This window comes from Oenanthe melanoleuca, chromosome 1, assembly GCF_029582105.1.
Source record: "Oenanthe melanoleuca isolate GR-GAL-2019-014 chromosome 1, OMel1.0, whole genome shotgun sequence".
Taxonomy (NCBI): Eukaryota; Metazoa; Chordata; class Aves; order Passeriformes; family Muscicapidae; genus Oenanthe; species Oenanthe melanoleuca.
The window spans coordinates 111,461,917-111,488,609 of record NC_079333.1 but is presented as its reverse complement, the minus strand read 5'-3'; the positions used below and the strand labels follow the sequence as shown (position 1 = coordinate 111,488,609).

At 55.9% G+C, this 26,693-nt stretch overlaps 1 protein-coding gene across 1 annotated transcript; it reads left to right on the top strand.

Moving 5' to 3' along the window:
* Positions 1–25,042, top strand: RRM1 (ribonucleotide reductase catalytic subunit M1). The gene is made up of 19 exons (XM_056488852.1): positions 1–428; positions 1,915–2,003; positions 3,915–4,092; positions 5,371–5,471; positions 6,044–6,103; positions 6,789–6,828; positions 8,112–8,274; positions 9,006–9,147; positions 11,050–11,133; positions 12,077–12,238; positions 12,721–12,800; positions 14,516–14,717; positions 15,168–15,317; positions 16,878–17,099; positions 18,591–18,667; positions 19,552–19,687; positions 21,398–21,493; positions 22,387–22,575; positions 24,056–25,042. The coding sequence occupies exons 1-19, from the start codon at positions 410–412 to the stop codon at positions 24,242–24,244; spliced, it is 2,379 nt and encodes a 792-aa protein (XP_056344827.1). The 5' UTR covers positions 1–409; the 3' UTR covers positions 24,245–25,042.
* The last annotated feature ends 1,651 nt before the right edge of the window (positions 25,043–26,693 follow it).

The following is a 26,693-nucleotide window of genomic DNA, read 5'->3' as shown; positions in this document are numbered from 1 at the left end:
GCGGCGGGCGCGGGAAGCGGCGGGCGCGGAGCTGCGGGGAGAGATCGAGAGGGAGAGAGAGACTGAGGGGGGCTGAGGGGATCGAGAGGGGCTGAGAGAGACTGAGGGGGATCGAGAGGGGCTGAGAGAGACTGAGGGGGGCTGAGGGGATCGAGAGGGGCTGAGAGAGACTGAGGGGGATCGAGAGGGGCTGAGAGAGACTGAGGGGGATCGAGAGGGGCTGAGAGAGACTGAGGGGGACTGAGGGGCATCGAGAGGAGCTGAGGGACATCGAGAGGGAGCAAGCGGGTCTGAGGGGGACTGGGAGGCACCGGGAGTGACTGAGGGGCACCGAGGGGCACTGAGAGGGGCCGAGGGGCACTGAGAGGGGCCGAGGGGCACTGAAAGAGACTGAGAGGCAGCCGCCGCCATGCACGTCGTGAAGCGAGGTGAGCAGCGCTCCCCCCGGCCCGGGGGCTGCTCTGGGGGTCCCCCCGCTCCTGGGGCGGTACCGAGTGCCGGGGATGGGATGGGATGGGATGGGATGGGATGGGATGGGATGGGATGGGATGGGATGGGATGGGATGGGATGGGATGGGATGGGATGGGATGGGATGGGATGGGATGGGATGATGGGATGGGATGGGATGGGATGGGATGGGATGGGATGGGTCGCTCATGGCACGTGAGGGATGGGTCCCCCTCTGCTTTGGGGGTACTTTATGGTACATGAGGTAAGAGACTCCCTTTGGCTTTGGGGGTCCTACTGAGGCACCCACAGAGAGCAGAGAGGGTGCCCCCCTCTCTTAGGAGAGTTCTGATGGGAGGATGGGCTTCCCTCAGCTTTGGGGGGCGCCCCGAGTCAGAGAGAACCCCCAGACACCGAGAGTGGGGGATGAGACCCCTCTGCTTGTTCTGGGGCCCACGGCAGGAGCTTTGGGCTCGCTCCCCACCCCTTTGGGCCAGGGGAAAAGGTTCCCCAAGCTGAGGTGGAGAGTGACCCTCAGCTGGGTCTCCACCCTGGGAATTGGGTTTGTGCAGTTTTAGGTGGGAATTCCTGGGTGGAGGGGAACCTCCCCTTTCCTTGTACCCCACCCAAGCTGTCCCTGCAGATTGCCACACAGAATATCCCCACGGGAGGGGCTGGGCACGGGCAGGCTGTGCTGCGCTGGTTCTTACTGGGCAGCACTGGTGGGAGCATTCTGTGCTGAACTGGTTCTTAATGGGCAGCACTGATGGGAGCATGCTGTGCTGAACTGGTTCTTACTGGGGCAGCACTGGCAGGGGCATGCTGAGCTGGTTCTCACTGTGCAGCACTGGTGGGACTGGCAGGGGCATGCTGTGCTGAACTGGTTCTCACTGGGCAGCACTGGTGGGACTGGCAGGGGCATGCTGTGCTGAGCTGGTTCTCACTGGTTCTCACTGGTGGGACTGGCAGGGGCATGCTGTGCTGTGCTGGTTCTCACTGGTGGGACTGGCAGGGGCACGCTGTGCTGAGCTGGTTCTCACTGGTTCTCACTGTTCTCACTGGTTCTCACTGTTCTCACTGGTGGGACTGGCAGGGGCATGCTGTGCTGAGCTGGTTCTCACTGGGCAGCACTGGTTCTCACTGGGCAGCACTGGTTCTCACTGGGCAGCACTGGTTCTCCCTGGTTCTCACTGGTTCTCCCTGGTTCTCACTGGTTCTCCCTGGTTCTCACTGTTCTCACTGTTCTCACTGGTGGGACTGGCAGGGGCATGCTGTGCTGAGCTGGTTCTCACTGGTTCTCCCTGTTCTCACTGGTTCTCCCTGGTTCTCACTGTTCTCACTGTTCTCACTGGTGGGACTGGCAGGGGCACGCTGTGCTGAGCTGGTTCTCACTGGGCAGCACTGGTTCTCACTGGTTCTCCCTGGTTCTCACTGGTTCTCACTGTTGTCCCTGGCTGTGTCCCCAGACGGGCGCCAGGAGCGGGTCATGTTTGACAAGATCACCTCCCGCATCCAGAAGCTCTGCTACGGCCTCAACTCCGACTTCGTGGATCCCGTGAGTCCTGCCCTGACCCTGCTCGGTGTCTGTGGGGTTTGGGGGTCCCTGGGGGCCCCTTCCTGCTCAGGGTGCTCTGGGGTTCCATGAACTCTTGGCAAACACATCCAGAATGTGTTTGTTGGAATTGTTTGTGTTCTGAGTTGCTTCCTGGGTGCACAGACAGTGGAGGAGAAAATCCCCTTTCCTTACCATAGGTCTCTTCCCCTCAAACCTTGGGGAAGCTCTTGAGCCCTGGTACTTTAAAAAAAAAAAAGAGTTCTGTGGCTCCAATTCCCATATTTTGGATTTGGTAGGTTGCTCCCAGTATCAGTCTGCAAAGCTGGAGCCATGGCACATGGAAGTAGCTCTGGATCCCCTTCTGGTCACACACCAGCACAGAGTTCCTGCCACTGCCACATCCCTGCTTGCTTTTCTGAGCTGATGTGGGGTGGGCATTGGTGCCACTCATGGAAGCTTCTCCTTCCCAAGCCTGTGCCCAGGGTGACTCCCTGTTGGATCCACTGATGTGTGTGAGATTTTTATGCAGGTCTCAGACCCAGTCTGGCCGTTTGGAGTCACCAGTTAAGGCTTTTCCCATCTCCCAGGTTCTCATGATCCATTGTCCTGTCTGAAATCCCACCTGTCCAACACCTGCTGTTGGTCCTGTACCCAAAAGTCTTTGGGGTGGACAGCAGGAGGAGGACACTGGTGACTTGGTGACCACAGCATGAAGTGTCCTGACTTGCCCCCACTGACTGGGAGTTGATGCTGAGGACAGAATTGAAATTCTGAGTCCTCCTGCCTCCTCATGCCCCTCAGTTTTTACTTACTCTGCAGTCATGTGTCAGGGTCTGGCCTGCCCTGACCCCAGGATGGTGCTGGCAAGGTGGCCAAATAAATAATAAAGGGATGGGAATGGCTGAAGGGCTGGAAATGAAAGATTTAATGTAAGGAGAAATAAACAGGGGCACACAAGGGTGTGACATAAACCATAACCCAAAATGCCTGCTCACAGCTACCTCTGACAGACAAAGTAAAAACACCTCTGGCTCCCTGGAAGTCTGATGTTCACAGAGCTGTGTGGCTCCTTCAGAAGACCCCAAAATGGGGTTGAGCACACACCTGTATAGACTATGAGGGAAGGTTCTAGAAAGCTTCCAGCCAGTCACAGACCCTTGTGTAGTCTCTGTTTGCATGGTCACTGCCAGTCCTTGCCATAACTTGACCAGATGTTATCTATCCTGACTTCTCAGTGCCCAGGTTCCATGTTGTTCCCTGCTGTGTGTCCAGTCCACAGCCTGTCCCTTCCAGGACAGACTGCCACAGCTGTGTGTGACCTCTGTTCCTGGGGCTCAGTTTCTCCTTTGGGACTTGGATCTTGTGCCTGAGCCTTCCCAGGCCAGCACTACCCCTCCCAGACCCTGTGCTGGTGTTCCCAGGGAGGCTGGAAATCTCAGGAGTTGTGCAAAAGTAGCAGCAGTTCACAAAGGTTCAGTAGAGACTGGTCAATCCCATTGCCTGGAAAGCATCCCTGCACAGAATCCCAGAAGGATTTGGGTTGGAATGAGCTGAAATCCCACCCAGTGCCACCCTGCCATGGCAGGGACACCTCCCACTGTCCCAGCTGCTCCAGCCCCAGTGTCCAGCCTGGCCTTGGGCACTGCCAGGGATCCAGGGGCAGCCACAGCTGTGCCAGCCCTGCCCACCCTGCCAGGGAACAATTCCTGCCCAGGATCCCAGCCAGCCCTGCCCTCTGGCACTGGGAGCCATTCCCTGGGTCCCTGCCTTGTCCCCAGTCCCCCTGGGAGCACTCCCAGCTCTCCCAGTCCGGTTCCAGTTTGCTTTCCTCGTGCACAGCTGTGCTGTGGGCACTGAGCTCCGTCTGAGCTGGGATCCCGGGGCTCCCTGACCTGTGGCTCTCTCCTGCAGGCACAGATCACCATGAAGGTGATCCAGGGGCTGTACAGCGGGGTGACCACGGTGGAGCTGGACACGCTGGCCGCAGAGACGGCGGCCACGCTGACCACCAAGCACCCCGACTACGCCATCCTGGCCGCCCGCATCGCCGTCTCCAACCTGCACAAGGAGACCAAGAAAGTCTTCAGTGGTGGGTGGCCCTCCCCTTGGGGTCTGTGCTGGGACAAAACTCAGAACTCAAGCTCTGTGTGTGCTAAAAGTTACAGTTGCAGTTTATTGTAAGGAGTGAAGGAACATAAAGTCTTACTGAGTGTTGTTAGCTGCAGCACTGGGTAATACCAGGAGTGAGAGTGGGTTGAGAAAGAGCAAAGGGATAAAGGGTGGGGGGTAATAGGAGGGAGAGAGGAAGAGAAGTGAGAAGAGGGAGAAGAGAAGAGGGAGAAGAGAGAGCAAGAGGGAGGGAGAGAGGGAAAGAGAGCAAAGGCAGGAGGGAGAGTAAAGAGAGGAGAGGGAGAGGGAGAGGGAGAGGGAGAGGAGAGGAGAGGAGAGGAGAGGAGAGGAGAGGAGAGGAGAGGAGAGGAGAGGAGAGGAGAGGAGAGGAGAGGAGAGGAGAGGAGAGGAGAGGAGAGGAGAGGAGAGGAGAGGAGAGGAGAGGAGAGGAGAGGAGAGGAGAGATTTCCCATTTACAATACAATAAATCTTCTTCCATGGTGAATATTCTAATTTCCAAGAACCAATCTAATACAAGATACAAATTCTGTAGCATTTACATACAGCCTATAAGAATCCTTATATTAACATAATGTGTTACATTTTAAAGTCTAAAAACTGCTCTTTGGACCTTTAAGCTTGCTCTCTGGCAAAGGGCATTGTTTTGTCAAGAGGGGATTACCTTCAGGGGCCATCCCATTGTTTCATGATAATTCCATAACTAAGGCTTGGTATCTCAAACATGGCTTTCATTTCAATTTCGTTCATGGTTTCTATATTCCCAGAATCTGAGCATTCATATTTGTAAGATTTTCCTGTTTTTTCTTCCCCAACACTCCCCAGCTGCTGGGGGACACAGAGGGAGAGCTTGGGAGCACAGAAATGGGGAAATCTCTCAGGTGGAAGGGAGTTCCTGAGGGCCCAGGCTGGCTGAGAGTGCCATGGGGATGAGACCCACGAGTTCCCCGAGGCAAATGGAACTGCCTGATTTATGAAAAGCAGCTGTGGAGATGGAATGGTGAAAAAAGTGATGGGTTGAGATCAGGCTGTACCCACTTTCCTCCCCATTTGTTGCTTTTTACAGTGGGGCATTGGCAGAATTTGTAAGAGAAGTGGGTTGTTCAGGCTGGCAGTGCTGAGCAGTAGAAGAGCAGTTGTGTGTTTGGGGGGGTCATTTCCCAGGACAGGCATTGCTGCCCTGGCCATCCCTGAGTCCCAGAGGCTGCACATGTCCTGTTCACTTCCCTTTCCCTCACAGATGTGATGGAGGATCTCTACACCTACATCAACCCTCACAACGGGAAGCACTCCCCCATGATCTCCAAAGAGACTCTGGACATAGTTCTGGCCAACAAAGATGTGAGTACTGGGCTTTGTTTCACATCTGAACTGTTGCACTGAGTTTTGAAAAATTAAAGAATTTGCTTTTCTTATTTTTCAAGCAAGCCATGTTTGTATTAGGGTAAAAAGCCAACACAGAAACCAGTGCAGACCATGAGTGGGGAATGTGAGAGGGGATGTAGGAGTTTTCTTCCTCTGTGGATGTTTTTGTAGTTAAATTTGGGTTTTTGGGTGTTCCCATTGCCATGATCAGCACAAGTGATTCATTTGAGAACAGGCACCTTGTGCTGGAGCAAAGTGAGGCAGCACAGGAGGGAGAGGAGAGATTTGGGTTCAGTTTCCAGGTCTGTGTTCTGAGCAGGGAGTTCCTTTTGTCCTTTGGTTCTGTGTTTTGTGTCTTGTTGTCCAATTAGATTTCAGTAAACTCAGCCAAAAGAAGGTTGTTGAAGCTGTGCTTTTGTTGTTCTGAGGGAAGTGTGTTCCTGCTTCACTCCTGTGTCCTGGTGCCCCTCTCAGGCCAGAGCTTTGGCAGGATGCAGCAGGTCTGACTCTGTTCCACCCTGTACAGTCAGTTCTGTTCTTTCCTGCAGCGCCTGAACTCTGCCATCATCTACGACAGAGACTTCTCCTACAACTACTTTGGCTTTAAGGTGAGAGCACACAGTCCTGGCTCTGCTGGGAAGGGTGGGAGTGCTTGTGGGGTTGTGGATTGGGCAGAGGGGACACAGGAGGGGCTGTGAAGGTGAAGGGACCTGCACTGAGCTGAGCCCAGTGAGATAAACTGGGTTTTCTTGCTGCTGGGATATTTGAACTGTTGGGCTGGATTTCACAGCAGATCACACTGGATGTTGCTGGATTCCATTCCTAAAGGAAATACTTTAATCCTTATTAAGCCAAAGAAGGGGGTTTTGTTTCTCCCATTGTTCAGTGGAGCAGTTCTGTCAGTGTGTCTTCCCACACATTTATCCTCTCCCATGCTGGAATGTGTCCCCACACCACCCCAGGGGCTGCTGCTCACACCCAGCTCAGCTGTGCTGCTTTGGTTTGGGTCTGACTCAGCTTTGGGGCTCTGGGCACTCCACAGAGGTCCTGTGGGTTCAGGGCAGTGTGGAACCTCCTGCCTGGGCTCTGTAATCCAAAGCAGTGTTGGAATCTTCCAGTGCACTTGTGTATTTTCAGTCATTAATCACCTCATTAAGCTAATAAAGAGGAAAAGCAGGGCTGATGAAGCTTGGGATGAGGGGTGTGGAGATGATTGAGTTTGGAGTTAATGGGGTTTTTTGAAAAAAAAATTCAAATCTGCCTGTCTGGTAAAATCCATCCTCTCTTTTAAAGACTCTGGAACGCTCCTACTTGCTGAAAATCAACTCCAAAGGTAAGGGCTGTTGCTAGTGCTGAGCATTTCTTTAAAAATTTGAGTTAATATAAATTAAATTAAATTAAAGGTGAGTTTAGGTACTGTGCTGTCAGTGATGATCCCTTGGCTTGGATATCCTGGGACACCAGAAGGGTCAGAGATTAATTATAATGTCATAAAGCTGAAACACAGTTGGATTCTGTATATTGATTGGATTTAACTGTTAATACAGGTGGGGGTTTTTCCTTCTTCCATGAGAGCAGCTGAGCATTGGAACAGATTATTCCTTGGGTTTTTCAAAACCTGATGGGATGAAGGCCTGAGTGAACATACCTGGTGCTCTTGGAGCAGGAGTTGGCCTGGAGAACTCAAATTCCTCCCAACCCAATCACTCTGTCATTCCATGGCACCCTAAACCTTCAGAGCTGCCCCAGCCCTGTCCCAGCCCAGGGAGGAGCTGGAGCTGCTGCAGAGCCCAGAGGAGCAGCAGGATGAGCAGAGGGATGGAGCAGCTCTGCTGGGAGGAAAGGCTGGCACAGCTGGGATTGTTCACCTGCACAGGAGAAGCTTTGGGCTGAGCTCAGGGTGGCCTTGCAGGGCCTGAAGGAGCTGCAGGAAACATGGAGAGAGACAATTGCCAAGGGCTGGAGGGACAGGACAGGGAATGGAGGGACAGACACAGGGAATGGAGGGACAGGACACAGGGAATGGAGGGACAAACACAGGGAATGGAGGGACAGACACAGGGAATGGAGGGGGGGGCAGGACACAGGGAATGGCTTTAAGGCTGAAGGAGGGCAGGGTTAAATGGATTTTGGGCAGGAATTGTTCCCTGGCAGGGTGGGCAGGGCTGGCACAGCTGTGGCTGCCCCTGGATCCCTGGCAGTGCCCAAGGCCAGGCTGGACACTGGGGACAGTGGGAGGTGTCCCCATGGCAGGGCTGGGATGGGCTGTGGGTGCCATGGAAGCCCTGTTGGTGTGTTTGCTGTCCCTGCAGTGGCAGGGATGGGCTGTGGGTGCCATGGAAGCCATGCTGGTGTGTTTGCTGTCCCCATGGCAGGGCTGGGATGGGCTATGGGTGCCATGGAAGCCCTGTTGGTGTGTTTGCTGTCCCTGCAGTGGCAGGGCTGGGCTGTGGGTGCCATGGAAGCCCTGTTGGTGTGTTTGCTGTCCCCATGGCAGGGCAGGGATGGGCTGTGGGTGCCATGGAGGCCCTGTTGGTGTGTTTGCTGTCCCTGCAGTGGCAGGGATGGGCTGTGGGTGCCATGGAAGCCATGCTGGTGTGTTTGCTGTCCCTGCAGTGGCTGAACGACCCCAGCACATGCTGATGAGGGTGGCTGTGGGCATCCACAAGGGCGACATCGAGGCGGCCATCGAGACCTACAACCTGCTGTCGGAGCGCTGGTTCACGCACGCCTCGCCCACGCTCTTCAACGCGGGCACCAACCGCCCCCAGCTCTCCAGGTGCTCTGCCCCTCAGGGCTCCTCAGCCTCACACTGCCCCAGTGAGCTGCTGGTACCCAGCCTCTGAACTGAGCAGCTGAGTTCCTCTGTGTGTTCTATGGTGTTTTCAGCAGCTGCTGCTGAGTTTTAGCTGTCTTTGGGGGGAAATACCCAGGTTTGTGTGAACTCTAGAGATGATGGAAACCTTTGCATGGCTGTGTTATACTGGAAAGTTCCTGGTGTGCATAGTATGCTGCAGGTTGCCAAATGAATCCTGGTAATTCTTTTCTAAAAGCAGCAAGCATAACTGATAGGTTTTTTATATCATATATATCAGGAAAAGGATTATATTTTATAAAGGTTTGTATCAATGTATGGGAGAAGCTTCTTCCCCCAGAGGTGCTGGCACTGCCCAGGCTCCCCAGGGATGGGCGTGGCCCTGAGGCTGCCAGAGCTCCAGGAGCTGCCAGGGATGCCCAGGCTGGGGTTGTTCAGAACCAGAAACTGGACTCTGATCCCTGTGGGTCCCTTCCAGCTCAGGGTACTCCATGATTCTACTGTTAAAAATGTTTGATAGCAGAGGTATCAGCAGTACAAGCATTGCTCATGATAATTTCTGTTTTGTCATTTATTCCACCACACCTATGGAACACACTAAAGATGCCATGTTTGCCCTGGTTTTTGCAGCCTGGTGAAACATTTTGGACTTTTCCTTCCCATCTTTTTCCACTGAAACCATTTGTTTTCTTCAGCTGCTTCCTGCTGTGCATGAAGGACGACAGCATCGAGGGCATCTACGACACCCTGAAGCAGTGTGCCCTCATCTCCAAGTCTGCTGGGGGCATTGGCCTGGCTGTGAGCTGCATCCGTGCCACAGGCAGCTACATTGCTGGGGTGAGTGCCAGCAGGGGACAGGGACACTGCCTGGGACAGGGACACTGCTGGGGAGAGTGCCAGCAGGGGACAGGGACACTGCCTGGGACAGGGACACTGCTGGGGAGAGTGCCAGGAGGGGACAGGGACACTGCCTGGGACAGGGACACTGCTGGGGAGAGTGCCAGGGACAGGGACACTGCCTGGGACAGGGACACTGCTGGGAAGAGTGCCAGCAGGGGACAGGGACACTGCTGGGGTCAGTGCCAGGAGGGGACACGGACACTGCCTGGGACAGGGACACTGCTGGGAAGAGTGCCAGGGACAGGGACACTGCCTGGGACAGGGACACTGCTGGGGAGAGTCCCAGCAGGGGACAGGGACACTGCTGGGAAGAGTGCCAGGAGGGGACAGGGACACTGCCTGGGATAGGGACACTGCTGGGGAGAGTGCCAGGGACAGGGACACTGCCTGGGACAGGGACACTGCTGGGGTGAGTGCCAGCAGGGGACAGGGACACTGCCTGGAACAGGGACACTGCTGGGGAGAGTGCCAGGGACAGGGACACTGCCTGGGACAGGGACACTGCTGGGGTGAGTGCCAGGAGGGGACAGGGACACTGCCTGGAACAGGGACACTGCTGGGGAGAGTGCCAGCAGGGGACAGGGACACTGCATGGAACAGGGACACTGCTGGGGAGAGTGCCAGGGACAGGGACACTGCCTGGGACAGGGACACTGCTGGGAAGAGTGCCAGCAGGGGACAGGGACACTGCTGGGGTCAGTGCCAGGAGGGGACAGGGACACTGCCTGGGACAGGGACACTGCTGGGGTGAGTGCCCAGCACAGGGACAGGGACACTGTTGGGGACACTGCCCAGCACAGAGACAGGGACACTGCATGGAACAGGGACACTGCTGGGGTCAGTGCCCAGCACAGGGACACTGCTGGGGTGAGTGCCCAGCACAGGGACACTGCTGGGGTGAGTGCCAGCACAGGCACTGACCCCCAAGAAAATCCTGCTTATGACCTGGAGAAGGCTTCCAAAACTGAATGACAGAGCTGGGATCATGGGTGTGTAGTTTGAATAGAAGTGTGCAATATCACATGGTGGAAAATTTAGAATCTGAGGTCTTAAAATATACATGGAAGGCAAGATGGAGGGTTCAGGGCAGAGGTTCCTTTCTTCTTCACCTTGTTCTTCGTGGGTCTGGGTGATATTTTGTAATTGGATAGAAAAACTCGCTGGTCACAAGTGTTTGTTTATTGAGTTAAAAGTAAAAATAATTTAGGTGTTCATTCTTAATTGGACAGATTAGCCCTTAAGAGGCCTTGTAAAAAAAGAGATACATCACCATTTTTAGCTTGTTAGCTAAAAGTGCTGTAGAACTCACTGAACATAGATAAAAATTAATAAACATCTGAATCTGAACAAGAAATTCCCTCTCTCCAGCAATTGATCCGAACTCTGGCAGAAGAAAAAAGAACTTAAAATGCAAAAGAAACCTTTCCAAAAAGAGGATCTCATTCCAGTGTTTGGTCAGACAATTCCAGAGTTTATCTGCTAGCAGCCTAGGATATGCCCAGAGACTTGTGCATCAGCCCATTGCCTTTCTGTGTCTCTGACTGCCCCAGACCATCTGTGGATGTGTGTTTGGGGTTTCTTGTCACACTGTGACAAGCCCTGCAGGCCTGTAGGTGACATAATGTAGGGGAAAGAAGTTGGGAGGGACATTGTATTAAGTCTGGGTCATGGAGCTGATACATACATTTTTATCAGGAAAAGTGTGGGGAAGGGACTAGAAATAACTGGTGGTGATCAGTGTAAGAGCTCTGCAGGCTGAGGGAGCACCCAGAGGGAGTGCAGGGCAGTTATTTAATTACTGCAGGCAGTTATTCACTGCTGGTTTTTGTGTCTCTGCAGACCAACGGGAATTCCAACGGGCTGGTGCCCATGCTGAGGGTGTACAACAACACCGCGCGCTACGTGGATCAGGGGGGGAACAAGGTACTGCAGGGCCAGGAGGGAGCTGGCCAGAGGGGAGCTTCACAGGGAGGGTGTGCTGCTGGAAGGACAGGTGGCTGCCAGTAAGGGCAGGAGCTTCTCTTTGAAATGGAGAATGGAAACCTCCTCCCTCCAAATTATTATAATTATGAAATTAAGGGGCTCTCAGGCAAAGAGATGGGAATTAGGAATAGCAGTTCTTTACTAGGAAAATTAAAATAGCAATGCAGTATTACACAGAACAATCCCAGCCCTGCCAGAGTCAGAATCCAAGCTGACACCCGTCAGTCAGTCAGGGTGTTGGCACAGTCCCATTCAATGGTGGCTGCATCCTCCTGCAGGGGCAGATGTGGTTCAGCTGGAGCAGTGCTCCTGGAGAAGGTGCAGTTTCCTCTGAAGCTCCAGGGATGATGTGCAAAGGTCTGGTTTTCCTCTGGAATCCAGTGGGAAGAAGGTTCCTTGGTGTCCCAAATGTCAGTTTTTATCTGGGTAGGAAAGGCTTGGCTCCTCCCCTGGCTGGAGCATCTCCCAGTGGGATGATGGAATTTTATCAGTCATGCCCTGGGACTCAGTGGCCATGAACAGGAGATATCTCCTGGAGGGAGGATGGGCTGTGGGAAGATAAAGATGATTGCCCAGCTGGTTTAAAGATGGCCCATGAGCAGATAATGTGTGCCAGGAGATAAGGAAATCATTACTCCACCTGGCTTCAACAGTTGGTGATAAAATCCACATTTCTGGCCACATCAACCCAACACAAAAGGGCTGTGCCATGACTGGTTGTGGGTGTCACAAAATCATAAAAGGACATTTTTTCCCCTTGTGTTGGTATCTGGTGTTGCTCCCCATTCCCAGGTAGCTGGGGTGCTGTGGGCACTCAGGAGCAGGGGAACAGGTTTCTTTCCAAGGACAGTTTGTTCTGATCCACATTCTGTTCATGTCCCAGAGACCTGGGGCTTTTGCCATCTACCTGGAGCCCTGGCACTTGGACATCTTTGAGTTCCTGGACTTGAAGAAGAACACAGGGAAAGAGGAGCAGCGAGCCAGGGACCTGTTCTTTGCTCTCTGGATCCCTGATCTCTTTATGAAGCGGGTGGAAACCAACCAGGTGAGAACTTGGCTGGCACAGAACAGGTCTGCTGGTGGAGGAGCAGGTGAGCAGCCCTTCAAGGAGCTCAGGAAGGGCTGCAGAGCTGCTTTGCTCCTGGTTCCTTCCAGGACCTTCCTAGAAGAGCTGCTGCACCTTGAGAACTTGGCTGTGGAGGTGGAGAATGGAGCTGGACAGCTCCAGCTCAGGGTTTTGTTTCAGGGCTTCATCCTACAGCCCATGGCTCTGGGGTTTCCTTGAAGCATCAGCATTTTCTCAGTAAATTGTTCTTCTCATGCCTGCTTGTATTTCACAGAATCCTGGACTGGTTTGGCTTGGGGGGATGTTAAAACTCATCCAGTGCCACTCCCTGCAGGGACACCTCCCACTGCCCCAGGCTGCTCCAGCCCCAGTGTCCAGCCTGGCCTGGGATCCAGGGGCACCCACAGCTTTAATCAACAGAGTGCCTAAAGATTGCCTCTGAATATTTCTCCCCTTTACAGGACTGGTCCTTAATGTGCCCAAATGAGTGTCCTGGCCTGGATGATGTCTGGGGAGAGGAATTTGAGAAGCTCTATGAGAGGTAAGAGTGAGCAGACCTGTAAGTGGTGCCATCCTCTCCCAGAGCTGCCCATGTCCTGTGGGACCCAGGGCATTTTTCTCCAGTTTGTGAGCCCTGCCATGCTCAGAGATGACATCTCCACTCTGAGTATTTAAAATGTGATTAGTCCAAATCCTTTTAAATAATTTTATTGGGCACATGGAGTCTCTAGGACAGATCTCTGGGTGACACCTGGTTCTCCAAGCAGCTCATGTGCATCTGAGCAACAAGGGCAAGCTCCCCCTTGGGAGGGGGCTCAGAGGTGGCCACTGGGCTCATGGTAACGTTGATAAAGATGTGAGGATGGGGATGTGTCCCTCACACTGTGACCTGTCAGGGTGGAGCTGTGAGTGACCATTTTAGCCTCCAGGCCCTGCCAGGGGCTCTGAGCTCTCCCTGCAGCTTCTCCTGCCCAGGTGAGCACCCCCAGCTCTCCCAGCCTGGCTCAGAGCTCTCCAGCAGCTCCCTGCCTGCTCTGGGCTCTCTCTTAGAGCTCCACATCCTCCAGGGCTGGGGGCAGCACCCTGGGGATCTCACCAGGACAGGGTGAAATTAAATAAAATTGCCTTCTAAATTGTTGCTCTTAGTGATGCAAATGAGATCTTAAAGATCTTCCCAGGAGGATGGAGACACACAAAATAATTCCTGTTTGCACAGATTCCCTGCAGAACCACGAGGGTTTGGGTTGTGGACACTGATTTTAGTCACTGGTCCTTGCCTGTTCCACAGCACCTCCCTTTCCCACCCTTCCCTAAAAACTTTGTTCCTGTGGTGGAAGATTTGTTTCCCTTAAACATTGCTGCATCCCTGCTGGGAGGGCTCAGCAGTGAGCAGGGCCTTGGCTGCCCAGAGCCCAGGAGTTCATAGGATTTCCTGCTGCCTGGGGCTCTGGGGCTGACCCACTGTCCTGGTGTGAAGGACAGGTGTCTGCCAGTAAGGGCAGGAGCTTCTCTTTGAAATGGAGAATGGAAACCTCCTCCCTCCAAATTATTATCATTGTGACATTAAGGGGCTCTCAGGCAAAGAGATGGGAATTAGGAATAACAGTTCTTTACTAGGAAAATTAAAATAGCAATGCAGTATTACACAGAACAATCCCAAACCCTGCCAGAGTCAGAATCCAAGCTGACACCCGTCAGTCAGTCAGGGTGTTGGCACAGTCCCATTCAATGGTGGCTGCATCCTCCTGCAGGGGCAGATGTGGTTCAGCTGGAGCAGTGCTCCTGGAGAAGGTGCAGTTTCCTCTGAAGCTCCAGGGATGATGTGCAAAGGTCTGGTTTTCCTCTGGAATCCAGTGGGAAGAAGGTTCCTTGGTGTCCCAAATGTCAGTTTTTATCTGGGTAGGAAAGGCTTGGCTGCTCCCCTGGCTGGAGCATCTCCCAGTGGGATGATGGAATTTTATCAGTCATGCCCTGGGACTCAGTGGCCATGAACAGGAGATATCTCCTGGAGGGAGGATGGGCTGTGGGAAGATAAAGATGATTGCCCAGCTGGTTTAAAGATGGCCCATGAGCAGATAATATGTGCCAGGAGATCAGGGGCACTGCCCCACCCAGGTGGGGACAGAATCCACATTGCTGGTCACATCAGCCCAGCACAGAGGGCTCAGCAGTGGGCAGGCCTTGGCTGCCCCAGGCCCCAGGGGCTGAAGGGTTCCAGGTGCCTGGGGCTGTGCTGAGGCAGCTCCTGTGCCCCAGCTACGAGCGGCAGGGCCGCGTGCGCAGGGTGGTGAAGGCCCAGCAGCTCTGGTACGCCATCATCGAGTCCCAGACCGAGACTGGCACCCCCTACATGCTCTACAAGGACTCCTGCAACAGGAAGAGCAACCAGCAGAACCTGGGCACCATCAAGTGCAGCAACCTGTGCACAGAGATCGTGGAGTACACCAGCAAGGAGGAGGTGGGTGCAGGAGGGAGCTGGGGGTGCTGCCAGCACTCTCTGGGATGTCTGACTGCTGCCTGGGGGGGGAACAGGCAGCTGGGGAACTTGGCATGAGTGCTCACAGCTCTTCCACTGACTGTGTGCTCCCTTCCCACTGAGTGAAGGATTTGGGATGGCACAAGACACCCTTCAAAGGGAAAGCAACAAGGAGCAAATCAGGCTAGAAAATTCCTTCCATCCCACACCCTGTCTGAGGATGGTTTCCAGGACTGACCAGGGCAGGATTTCTCTGGTCATACCAATTTCTACTGAACTTTCCTGAACTGTCATTACCTTCTGCTGTGCCAGAGGACCAAGGGGTGCACTTTGCCAGCCTGGCAGGTTCCCTGGCAGGTTGTTTCCGTGCAGTGTGGGGCAGAGCTGTGTGTTCCTGGCCTGTTCCCAATGATTCCCTGTCCCTGCCCACAGGTGGCTGTGTGTAACCTGGCCTCCATTGCCCTGAACATGTATGTGACCCCTGAGCACACCTATGACTTCAAGAAGCTGGCTGAGGTCACCAAGGTCATCGTCCGAAACCTCAACAAAATCATTGATATCAACTACTACCCTGTGCCAGAGGTGAGTGCTGGGCTGGGGCAGGGCTGAGGCCTGCCCAGAGCAACCCCAGAGCAGTCTGGGACACAAGGAATCACAGGGAGCTCTGTGAACCACCTGTTCCCACGTGGGACCTGTCAGTGCCTGCCTGAGCTTCAGCACAGAGCAGGTCTGTAGTGAAGCAGCTGTAGGAAAGTTTCCCACTCTGGTTCTGCCACTGGAATTTTGTCATGTGTGAGCATTTCCATGAAGCACAGACCAGCACTAGGAACAGAGTGGGAAGTGGAACAGAGAGAAGGATCCTGGAAAGATCCTGAGGAAGTGTAACTCATGTTGGGTGGTTTTACAGCTCCCTGACAGGAGGGGCAGCCAGGTGGGGCCAGGATCTGCTCCCAGACAGCAAGAAAAGGACAGGGGGAAATGGCCTCAACCTGTGCCAGGGGAGGTTCAAGCTGAACATTAGGAAGAATTTCGTAGTGGAAAGGGCTGTGCAGCCCTGGCACAGACTGCCCAGGGCAGTGGTGAAGTGCTCGTCCCTGGAGGGGATTTAATATCCACATGGGTGTGGCACCTGGGACATGGTCAGTGGTGGCCTTGGCACTGCTGGGGAACAGTTGGACTTGGCTCAGAGGGGTTTTCCAGCCTCAGTGATTCTGTTCTATTGAATGTCTTCATTTATCAGCATGTGCTGAGTGTTCACATCTAAATCCTGGCTGCTTTGCTGGGTTGAACAGTCACAGTCTGTGCTGAGCTCTGACAAACTCAGTCTGGGGCTCAGCAGGCAGAGGCAGGAGGGAAGGTGTGTGGATGCAGAGCTCACAGCACGTTGCAGCAGCAGCTTTTGCTGCCAGAGCCCCTTCCCAGGAGGTGTCCCAGAGCCCCTGCAGGCTGGTGTTGTCCCCAGAGCCCCTCCAGGCTGGTTTTACCCCCCAGCTGTGCTGAGGTGACTCTGGGTGTGACTCTGGGTGTGACTGGGTGTGATAGTGTGTCACTCTGGGTGTGTCACTCTGTCACTCTGGGTGTGATTGTGTGTCACTCTGGGTGTCACTCTGGGTGTGACTCGGGGTGTGATTGTGTGACCTCTGAGTGTCACTCAGTGTCACTAAGTGTCACTCTGTGTGAGTCACTCTGTGCTCTGTGTGTGTCACTCTGTGTGTGTCACTCAGTGTGACTCTGTGTCACTCAATGTGACTCAGTGTGACTCTGTGTGTGTCACTCTGTGTCACTCTGTGTGCTCTGTGTGTCACTCAGTGTCACTCAGTGTCACTGTGTGTGTTACTCTGTGTGCTCTGTGTGTGTCACTCTGTGTGTGTCACTCAGTGTCACTGTCACTCAGTGTCACTCGGTGTCACTCAGTGTGACTCTGTGTGACTGTGTCACTCTGTGTCACTCTGTCACTCAGTCACTCTGTGCGTCACTCTGTGTGTGTCACTCTGTGTGTGTCACTCTGTGTGTGTCACTCAGTGTCACTGTCACTCAGTGTCACTCAGTGTGACTCTGTGTGTCACTCAGTGTCACTCAGTGTGACTCTGTGTCACTGTGTCACTCTGTCACTCAGTCACTCTGTGCCCTGTCCCTCCGCAGGCCGAGCGCTCCAACCGGCGGCACCGCCCCATTGGCATTGGTGTGCAGGGCCTGGCTGACGCCTTCATCCTCATGAGGTTCCCCTTTGAGAGCCCCCAGGCTCAGCTGCTCAACCAGCACATCTTTGAGACCATCTACTACGGGGCCCTGGAGGCCAGCTGTGAGCTGGCCAGGGAGCAGGGCCCCTACGACACCTACCAGGGCTCCCCGGTCAGCAAGGGGGTGAGTGCTGGGGGCTCTGCACAGCTGCTCCTGTGCCTGGCTCTGCAGGGACCTGGGCCATGGTGAGTGGGGGCTGAGCCTGCAGTGCCCTGCAGCCAGGAGGGACATCCCTGTCCTGGGGACACCAGCACTGCCAGCCTGGTGTGAAGGACAGGTGTCTGCCAGTAAGGGCAGGAGCTTCTCTTTGAAATGGAGAATGCAAACCCCCTCCCTCCAAATTATTATCATTGTGAAATTAAGGGGCTCTCAGGCAAAGAGATGGGAATTAGGAATAACAGTTCTTTACTAGGAAAATTAAAATAGCAATGCAGTATTACACAGAACAATCCCAGCCCTGCCAGAGTCAGAATCCAAGCTGACACCCGTCAGTCAGTCAGGGTGTTGGCACAGTCCCATTCAATGGTGGCTGCATCCTCCTGCAGGGGCAGATGTGGTTCAGCTGGAGCAGTGCTCCTGTGGAAGGTGCAGTTTCCTCTGAAGCTCCAGGGATGATGTGGAAAGGTCTGGTTTTCCTCTGGAATCCAGTGGGAAGAAGGTTCCTTGGTGTCCCAAATCTCAGTTTTTATCTGGGTAGGAAAGGCTTGGCTCCTCCCCTGGCTGGAGCATCTCCCATGGGATGATGGAATTTTATCAGTCATGCCCTGGGACTCAGTGGCCATGAACAGGAGATATCTCCTGGAGGGAGGATGGGCTGTGGGAAGATAAAGATGATTGCCCAGCTGGTTTAAAGATGGCCCATGAGCAGATAATGTGTGCCAGGAGATCAGGGGCACTGCCCCAGCTGGGTTAACAGATGGGGACAGAATTCACATTGCTGGGCACATCAACCCAGCACACCTGAGCAGGGACTGTCCCAGCCAGCCTCACCTCTGTGCTGGGGACAGTTCTGGGTGTCAGGAGGGTCTAGAGAAGGGACAGGGGGATGGGGAAGGGTCTGGAGGGGTCCCACGAGGTCCCTTGGTCAGTGCAGCCTGGAGGAACCTGAGGTCAGAGCTCCCTGGGGCTGAGAGGCAGCACAGGCACAGCTCCCATCTCTGCTGTGGCACAGGGACAGCACCAGGGAGTGCCTGCAGCTGCCCCAGGGCAGCCTCAGCTGCATTTTAGGGCAAGGTTCTTCCCCCCGAGGGTGCTGGCACTGCCCAGGCTCCCCAGGGAATGGGCACTGCCCCAAGGCTGCCACAGCTCCAGGAGCTGCCAGGGATGCCCAGGCTGGGATTGTTGGGGGTCTGGGCAGGGTGGGACTGGGTGATCCCTGGGGGTCATTCCCAGCTCGGGATATTCTGGGATTCTCTGATTAGAAAAGACAAGACTCAGCCTGTGCTGGTTGTGCCCTGGAGCAGTCACAAGATGGAGTGGTTGTTAGGTCAGAGCTTCACTGAGAACTAATTGGAGAGAAGAATTAAGAGAAATGACAGGTGCATTTCCAGTGGGATTTATAAAACATGGAGAAAAGAGTGCCCTCTCTAATCCAGACCAAACTGTGTTCCTCAGATCCTTCAGTATGACATGTGGAATGTCACCCCCTCTGACCTCTGGGACTGGAAGGCTTTGAAGGAGAAGATTGCCAAGTGAGTAACCCTGCACAGTTCATAGTAGATGTCAGATATAAAACCCAGACTGGTTTGGGTGGGAGGGACCTCACAGCCCACCCAGTGCCACCCCTGCCATGCAGGGACACCTCCCGCTGTCCCAGGCTGCTGCAGCCCCATCCAGCCTGGCTCTGGATATGGATTTGCCATGTTCTGTGTCCTGAGAACTAAAGGCAGGGTCCAAGTGTGAAAACAGCCCCAGGTGTTCCCTCCACCCCAGCAGGTCTTTCCTCTGAGTGTTTTTTGGGTGGCTTGCTTTCATTTGTGTCCTTGCCAGGCCGAGGAGCCCAGCCTCACTCTTTTGCTGAGCTCTAATTCCATTCTGGATGCATGCAGCAGAGGATTTGTGCTCCCGTTAAACAGACATAGTGAGGAGTGAGCCATGAGCTGGCCTTGGGGCTCTTCCCTGCTGCCAGGGAAAAGCTGAGCCTTGAACATCCTGTAGACAGGAATCACTGAAGTGTGAAGTGCCTGTCATGGACTAATTCATTCTGTTTGGCTCTAATTTTTAAATGTGGTAAATCTGTCACTTGTCCTGTGTGTGGAGAGGTTTCAGCCTCCTCATGGGCAGCTGGTCCAGCTCTGCCCCAGGGCTGTGGATGTGCAGTGCCTGGCAGATTGCCATGCTGCACCCCATCCCATGACTGAATCACTGGGGAAAGCCTCTGATGGAAGATGAGAATAGCAGAGCACTAATTGCACATCCACTAATTGCACTTGCACTTGACCCAGAGTGCCAGTTCAGGGGTGCTTCCCTTTTCCCTGAGAGGCTTTGCAGGTTATCCCAGATTTCCCAGTGCTGTTCCTGGCTGTTTCCTGCCCTGTCTCCCTTGGCTGCAGCTGACTGTGCCTGCTGTCCCCAGGTACGGTGTGAGGAACAGCCTGCTCATCTCCCCCATGCCAACAGCCTCCACTGCCCAGATCCTGGGCAACAACGAGTCCATCGAGCCCTACACCAGCAACATCTACACACGCAGGGTGCTCTCAGGGGAGTTCCAGGTGAGCTCTGGGGGCAGGGGGCTCTTCCCTGATCTTCTGTATCTGAGGAACACACACCTGGGGACTCAGTTCAGCTGCAAGTTTGTGTGCCAGCACCTGGAGCACTGGGTGCTGCAGGAGTCCAGCTCTGTGTGTTCCACAGTCACCATGTGTCCTGGTGTGAAGGACAGGTGTCTGCCAGTAAGGGCAGGAGCTTCTCTTTGAAATGGAGAATGGAAACCCCCTCCCTCCAAATTATTATCATTGTGACATTAAGGGGCTCTCAGGCAAAGAGATGGGAATTAGGAATAACAGTTCTTTCCTAGGAAAATTAAAATAGCAATGCAGTATTACACAGAACAATCCCAGCCCTGCCAGAGTCAGAATCCAAGCTGACACCCGTCAGTCAGTCAGGGTGTTGGCACAGTCCCATTCAATGGTGGCTGCATCTTCCTGCAGGGGCAGATGTGGTTCAGCTGGAGCAGTGCTCCTGGAGAAGGTGCAGTTTCCTCTGAAGCTCCAGGGATGATGTGCAAAGGTCTGGTTTTCCTCTGGAATCCAGTGGGAAGAAGGTTCCTTGGTGTCCCAAATGTCAGTTTTTATCTGGGTAGGAAAGGCTTGGCTCCTCCCCTGGCTGGAGCATCTCCCATGGGATGATGGAATTTTATCAGTCATGGCCTGGGACTCAGTGGCCATGAACAGGAGATATCTCCTGGAGGGAGGATGGGCTGTGGGAAGATAAAGATGATTGCCCAGCTGGTTTAAAGATGGCCCATGAGCAGATAATGTGTGCCAGGAGATAAGGAAATCACTATTTTACCTAACTTCAACAGTTGGTGATAGAATTCACATTTCTGGCCACATCAACCCAACACACCATGGAATAGATGAAATTATAAACAAGTGCTGCTTTTGTCTGGGAAAACCCTTGTGGTGTGCTGCAGGAATAACTGCTGGGGGGGTTGGTGATGTGATGGAAGGGACATGGGGAGAGTAGCTGAGATCAGGGACCTGAGAACAAGCTATGAAGCAGTCGAGGGTCTGAAGGGGCTGTGGAAGAGCTCCAGAGGCTCAGAGGGGTCTGTCAGCTGGGAAAGGGAGTGAAATGAGTGAGTTCTGGAGGCTGGAGTTGGCAAAGACCCCTCTGGAGACAAGGAGAGGAGGCTGTCCCTGTTTGGGAGGTGTGCCCATCCCCTCTGGGTGTCTCTGCTCTCCACTCCTCCTGGCTGCAGGGTCGCCCCAGACAGGAGTGGGGAGAAACAGGAGGGTCAGGGCCCTGCCTCCCTGTGTAGGGCTGGGGAACAGGACCCCAGTCCCAGCAGGAAAAGGGGGCTGTGTTTTCTTCCCAGTACTCAGCCTGCCCTGTTCTGCTCTTTCCCCTCCTGACACCAGTCCTGGCTCTTTACACCCTTCTTTAGAGACTTCTTTAGATTGTGGCCAGTGGCCCTGCAACAGCAAGATCTGTCCTTTTCCATTTTTGGAGTTCCTCATGCAGGGCAGTTCCACACAGCCTCCTTTCTAACTTGGCATGTGCAGCAGAATCCCAGAATGGTTTGGAGAGACCTTATAGATGATACAGCCCCTGCCATGGGCAGGGACACCTCCCACTATGCCAGGCTGCTCCAAGCCCTGTCCAGCCTGGCCTGGAGCACTTCCAGGGGTGAGGGTCTGTCAGGAATGTGCAGGATCTTGTTCAACCATTTAAAAACCTTTGCCTTCTGCCCCTGGCAGGTTGTGAATCCCCACCTGCTGAAGGATCTCACAGAGAGGGGCCTGTGGAACGAGGAGATGAAGAACCAGATCATCGCCCACAACGGCTCCATCCAGGTACAGGGAGCAGGGCAGGGATTCTGCCAGGCAGCTCCTGCTGCTCCTGCATCCCACTGAGCAGGAAGCTGATAAAGGGGTGACCTCATAGCAGGGAATATCGTGGAGTGTCCTGAGCAGGGAGGGACCCACAGGGATCTTTGATCCAGACCCCCAAAATCCCAGCCTGGGCATCCCTGGCAGCTCCTGGAACTGTGGCAGCCTCAGGGCTGTGCCCATTCCCTGGGGAGCCTGGGCACTGCCAGCACCTCTGAGGGAACAACCTTGCCCTAAAATCCAGCTGAGGCTGCTGAGGGGGAGCTGAGGGTGCTTGCAGACACAGCATGTCCAGAGGAGGCCACCAAGTTATCAGAGGGATGGAGCAGCTCTCCTGCAAGGAAAAGCTGGGAGAATTGGGATTGTTCAGCCTGGAGAAGAGAGAGCTCCAGGGTGACCTCAGTGTGGCCCTCCAGGACCTAAAGGAGCCAACAGGGAACATGGAGAGAGATTGTTTACAAAGGCTGGAGGGACAGGACACGGGGAATGGCAAGGCTGGGTGGGATCTTGGGCAGGAATTGTTCCCTGGCAGGGTGGGCAGGGCTGGCACAGCTGTGGCTGCCCCTGGATCCCTGGCAGTGCCCAAGGCCAGGCTGGACACTGGGGCTGGAGCAGCTGGGACAGTGGGAGGGGTCCCTGCCATGGCTGGGGTGGGATGAGGAGAACTTTAGGGTCCCTCCTGACCCAAACCCTTCTGGGATTCTGTGTCTGGATTCAGGATAGGGCTCAGCTGTACAGGCCTGTTCCAGCAGGGATTGCTGACTGGAGCCCCAGCAATCACTGAGGAATTCCATGTTATAAATAGGGATACCTGGGCAGTGCTTTCCACACTGCAAAACTCCTCCTGTTCCCTCCAGAACATCCCTGAGATTCCTGATGACCTGAAGCAGCTCTACAAGACTGTGTGGGAGATCTCCCAGAAAACCATCCTGAAGATGGCTGCAGACAGAGGGGCCTTCATTGACCAGAGCCAGTCCCTGAACATCCACATTGCTGAGCCCAACTATGGCAAACTCACCAGCATGCACTTCTATGGCTGGAAACAGGTGTACTGGGGGGTCTTCATACACAGGGGCATTATCTGGGACTGGGGGGTCTTCTGTGCACAGGGGGCATTATCTGGGGTTGGGGGTTGTTCTGTACACAGGGGCATTATCTGGGATTGGGGGGGTCTTCTGTACACAGTGCTGGCTGTGTGCACAGAGCTGGGGGTGTGCACAGCTGTGTGTGTGCAGTGCCAGGTGTGTGCACAGAGCTGGGTGTGTGCACAGAGCTGGGTGTGTGCACAGCTGGCTCCTGCAGTGCTGGGTGTGTGCACAGCTGGTGCTGCAGTGCTGGGGGTGTGCACAGCTGGCTCCTGCAGTGCTGGGTGTGTGCACAGCTGGTGCTGCAGTGCTGGGGGTGTGCACAGCTGGCTCCTGCAGTGCTGGGGGTGCACAGCTGGCTGCTGCAGTGCTGGGGGTGCACAGCTGGCTCCTGCAGTGCTGGGGGTGCACAGCTGGCTGCTGCAGTGCTGGGGGTGCACAGCTGGCTGCTGCAGTGCTGGGGGTGCGCAGCTGGCTCCTGCAGTGCTGGGGGTGCACAGCTGGCTCCTGCAGTGCTGGGGGTGCACAGCTGGCTGCTGCAGTGCTGGGGGTGCACAGCTGGCTCCTGCAGTGCTGGGTCTGTGCACAGCTGGCTCCTGCAGTGCTGGGTCTGTGCACAGCTGGCTCCTGCAGTGCTGGGTGTGCACAGCTGGGTGTGCACAGCTGGCTCCTGCAGTGCTGGGGGTGCGCAGCTGGCTCCTGCAGTGCTGGGGGTGTGCACAGCTGGCTCCTGCAGTGCTGGGGGTGCACAGCTGGCTGCTGCAGTGCTGGGGGTGCACAGCTGGCTCCTGCAGTGCTGGGTGTGTGCACAGCTGGCTGCTGCAGTGCTGGGGGTGCACAGCTGGCTGCTGCAGTGCTGGGTCTGTGCACAGCTGGTGCTGCAGTGCTGGGTCTGTGCACAGCTGGTGCTGCAGTGCTGGGGGTGCACAGCTGGCTCCTGCAGTGCTGGGGGTGCACAGCTGGCTCCTGCAGTGCTGGGGGTGCACAGCTGGCTCCTGCAGTGCTGAGTGTGTGCACAGCTGGCTCCTGCAGTGCTGGGGGTGCACAGCTGGCTCCTGCAGTGCTGGGGGTGCACAGCTGGCTCCTGCAGTGCTGGGTCTGTGCACAGCTGGCTCCTGCAGTGCTGGGGGTGCACAGCTGGCTCCTGCAGTGCTGGGGGTGCACAGCTGGCTCCTGCAGTGCTGGGGGTGAACCGCACGCACCAGCAGAGCGGGAGGGCCACAGCTGGCTCCTGCAGTGCTGAGTGTGTGCACAGCTGGCTCCTGCAGTGCTGGGGGTGCACAGCTGGCTCCTGCAGTGCTGGGGGTGCACAGCTGGCTCCTGCAGTGTTGGGGGTGCACAGCTGGTGCTGCAGTGCTGGGGGTGCACAGCTGGCTCCTGCAGTGCTGGGGGTGCACTGCTGGCTCCTGCAGTGCTCCCAGCCCTGCCTCCCCTGCCCCAGGGCCTGAAGACTGGCATGTACTACCTGCGCACCAAGCCCGCTGCCAACCCCATCCAGTTCACCCTCAACAAGGAGAAGCTGCGTGAGAAGGCGGCCAGGGAGGAGGAGGAGAAGGAGAAGGAGAGGAACAAGGCAGCCATGGTGTGCTCCCTGGAGAACAGGGACGAGTGCCTCATGTGTGGCTCCTAAGGGACAGTCCCCCTGCAGCTGCTGGGACGGGAGCACCTGGATAACGTGAGGATGCTGGGGCTGGGAGGGGGCGAGCATGGCTTTAGTGGCTGGGCTTCCAGGGGGTTCCATGGAGCCCTGCAGGCAGCAGGGGGACAGGGAGGTGCTGGTGCCCCTCCCAGCTCTGTGCTGGGCTCTCCAGACTGTGCCTTGCAGTCACCAAAGGCTGCTCCTCATGTCCCTTTTCCTTGGCTGAGAGCCCCCAGGTCGGTGTGTTCAGTGTCCAGCTGACACCTGCAGTGTCCCCACCCTGCCAGAGTCTCCTCCCACTGCTGCTCCCTCTCCTCCTCCCCTCTGGCCTTTCCAGAAAGCCTTTGGAAGGAGCAGATGGGTGGAAGGGGTGTTGCTGCCTGGACTCTTCTCCCTCAGTGCCAGGGCAGAGCCTGGCACTGGCTGAATGTCCTGCAGTGAGGCAGGAAGGGCAGAGCTGCTGCCCTGCATCCTATTCTGCATTAAACTCACTAATTCAGTCTAATTGCTCAGGCAGTTTCCTGGCAGGGGCCTTGGCCACACGTCAGGTGCCACCTTGTGAGGGCCACATGCCATTGGTGAACGTCACCTGCCATCTCTTCAGGGAGCTCCATTTTTCCACCCTGGGTAGTTCTTAGATCTTTTAATCCTCTTATCAATGTACTGCTCCTGCACTCACTCCCTGCTGGAACTCAACAGGGTTTCAGGCAGTTCTGCAGTATTTATTGAACTCGTGAACCACACCCCAGCCCGAATCCAAACTCAATAAAACGTGGAATGTCAAAGGGATGGGTGGTGCCACCTTGGGAACGCTTATTTTGGGGATGAAAAACGAGCAGGTTGGTGCTGCTGCTCCTGTGCTGCTTCCCCCGGGGACACGGAGACATGGAGAGGGAACGGCCTCGGGCTGAGCCTGGGTCTGTCCCAGCACTCAAACCTCGGTGCCGGTTCTATCCTCAGAACTCGAACCCCAGTGCTGGTGCCAGTTCTAAACCCACATTTGAGTCCCGGTCCCGGTTGTGTCCCAGCACTTGAACGCCGGTTCCAGTTCTGTCTCCGCACTCGAGCCCAGGTCCCGGTCCTGGTTCTGTCCCCACGCTCAAACCCCGGTCCCGGTCCTGTCCCCGCTCTCGGTCCCGGTTCTGTCCCTGCAGTTCCCCGCGGTGCCGCCGGGGGGCGCTGGTGCCGCGGCCGCAGCGGGGCCGGGAGCGTTGGGAGCGCCCCGCCCCCCCCCGGAGTGTCCCGGGGCTGTCCCGAGCGACCCCAAACCTGCCCGAGTGTCCCCAAACCTGCCCTGACCGCCCCGAGTGTCCCCAAACCTGCCCTGACATCCCCGAATGTCCCCAAACCTGCCCGAGTGTCCCCAACCTGCCCTGACCGCCCCGAGTGTCCCCAAACCTGCCCTGACCGCCCCGAATGTCCCCAGACCTGCCCGAGTGTCCCCAGAGCTGCCCAGCCCTCCCAGCCCGTGCCCGCGCAGGGCTCGCTGTGGCTCCATCCCGGCTCCCAGCTCTGCTCGCCCGTGTCCCGAGCTCCCCCAAAGCTGCGGCTGCTCGGGGCTCCGGCAGCGCTGCCTCCCCCTCCCGTTCGCATTGACAGCGCTGAGCGCGGCCACGGCTCGGGGCTGCCCGGGCTGGAATGGCCCTTCGGCCCCGCGGCCGTGGCACCCCGGCTGCGGCTGCCACCGGGGAGCGGCTCTGTCACCGGGACACGGCTGTCACCGCAGGGCACGGCTGTGTGACCGGGACACAGCTCTGTCACCAGGGCACGGCTCTGTCACCGGGACACGGCTGTGTGACCGGGACACAGCTCTGTCACCAGGGCACGGCTCTGTCACCGGGACACGGCTGTCACCAGGGCACGGCTGCCAACGGGGAGCGGCTCTGTCACTGCAGGGCACGGCTGTGTGACCGGGACACAGCTCTGTCACCAGGGCACGGCTCTGTCACAGTGCACGGCTCTGTCACACGGACACAGCTCTGTCACCGGGACACAGCTGTCACCAGGACACGGCTCTGTCACAGTGCACAGCTCTGTCACCGGGGCACGGCTCTGTCACCGGGGCACGGCTCTGTCACCAGGACACGGCTCTGTCACACGGACACGGCTCTGTCACAGTGCACGGCTCTGTCACCAGGGCACGGCTCTGTCACCAGGACACGGCTCTGTCACACGGACACGGCTCTGTCACCGGGACACGGCTCTGTCACACGGACACGGCTCTGTCACAGTGCACGGCTCTGTCACCAGGGCACGGCTCTGTCACCAGGGCACGGCTCTGTCACCAGGACACGGCTCTGTCACACGGACACGGCTCTGTCACAGTGCACGGCTCTGTCACCAGGACACGGCTCTGTCACCGCAATCCGGGCGGCACCGCCGGGCACGGAGCCTGCAATGGAGCCATGGAGCAATGGCAACTGCCGGGCTACCGTGGCTG

What these genes read in the sequence shown, in the direction of transcription:
- RRM1 (XM_056488852.1), top strand. An exon ending in GCTGAAAATCAACTCCAAAG is followed by an intron (nt 6,829 to 8,111) that starts GTAAGGGCTGTT and finishes CTGTCCCTGCAG; the next exon opens with TGGCTGAACGACCCCAGCAC. An exon ending in GCTCCCCGGTCAGCAAGGGG is followed by an intron (nt 17,100 to 18,590) that starts GTGAGTGCTGGG and finishes TGTGTTCCTCAG; the next exon opens with ATCCTTCAGTATGACATGTG.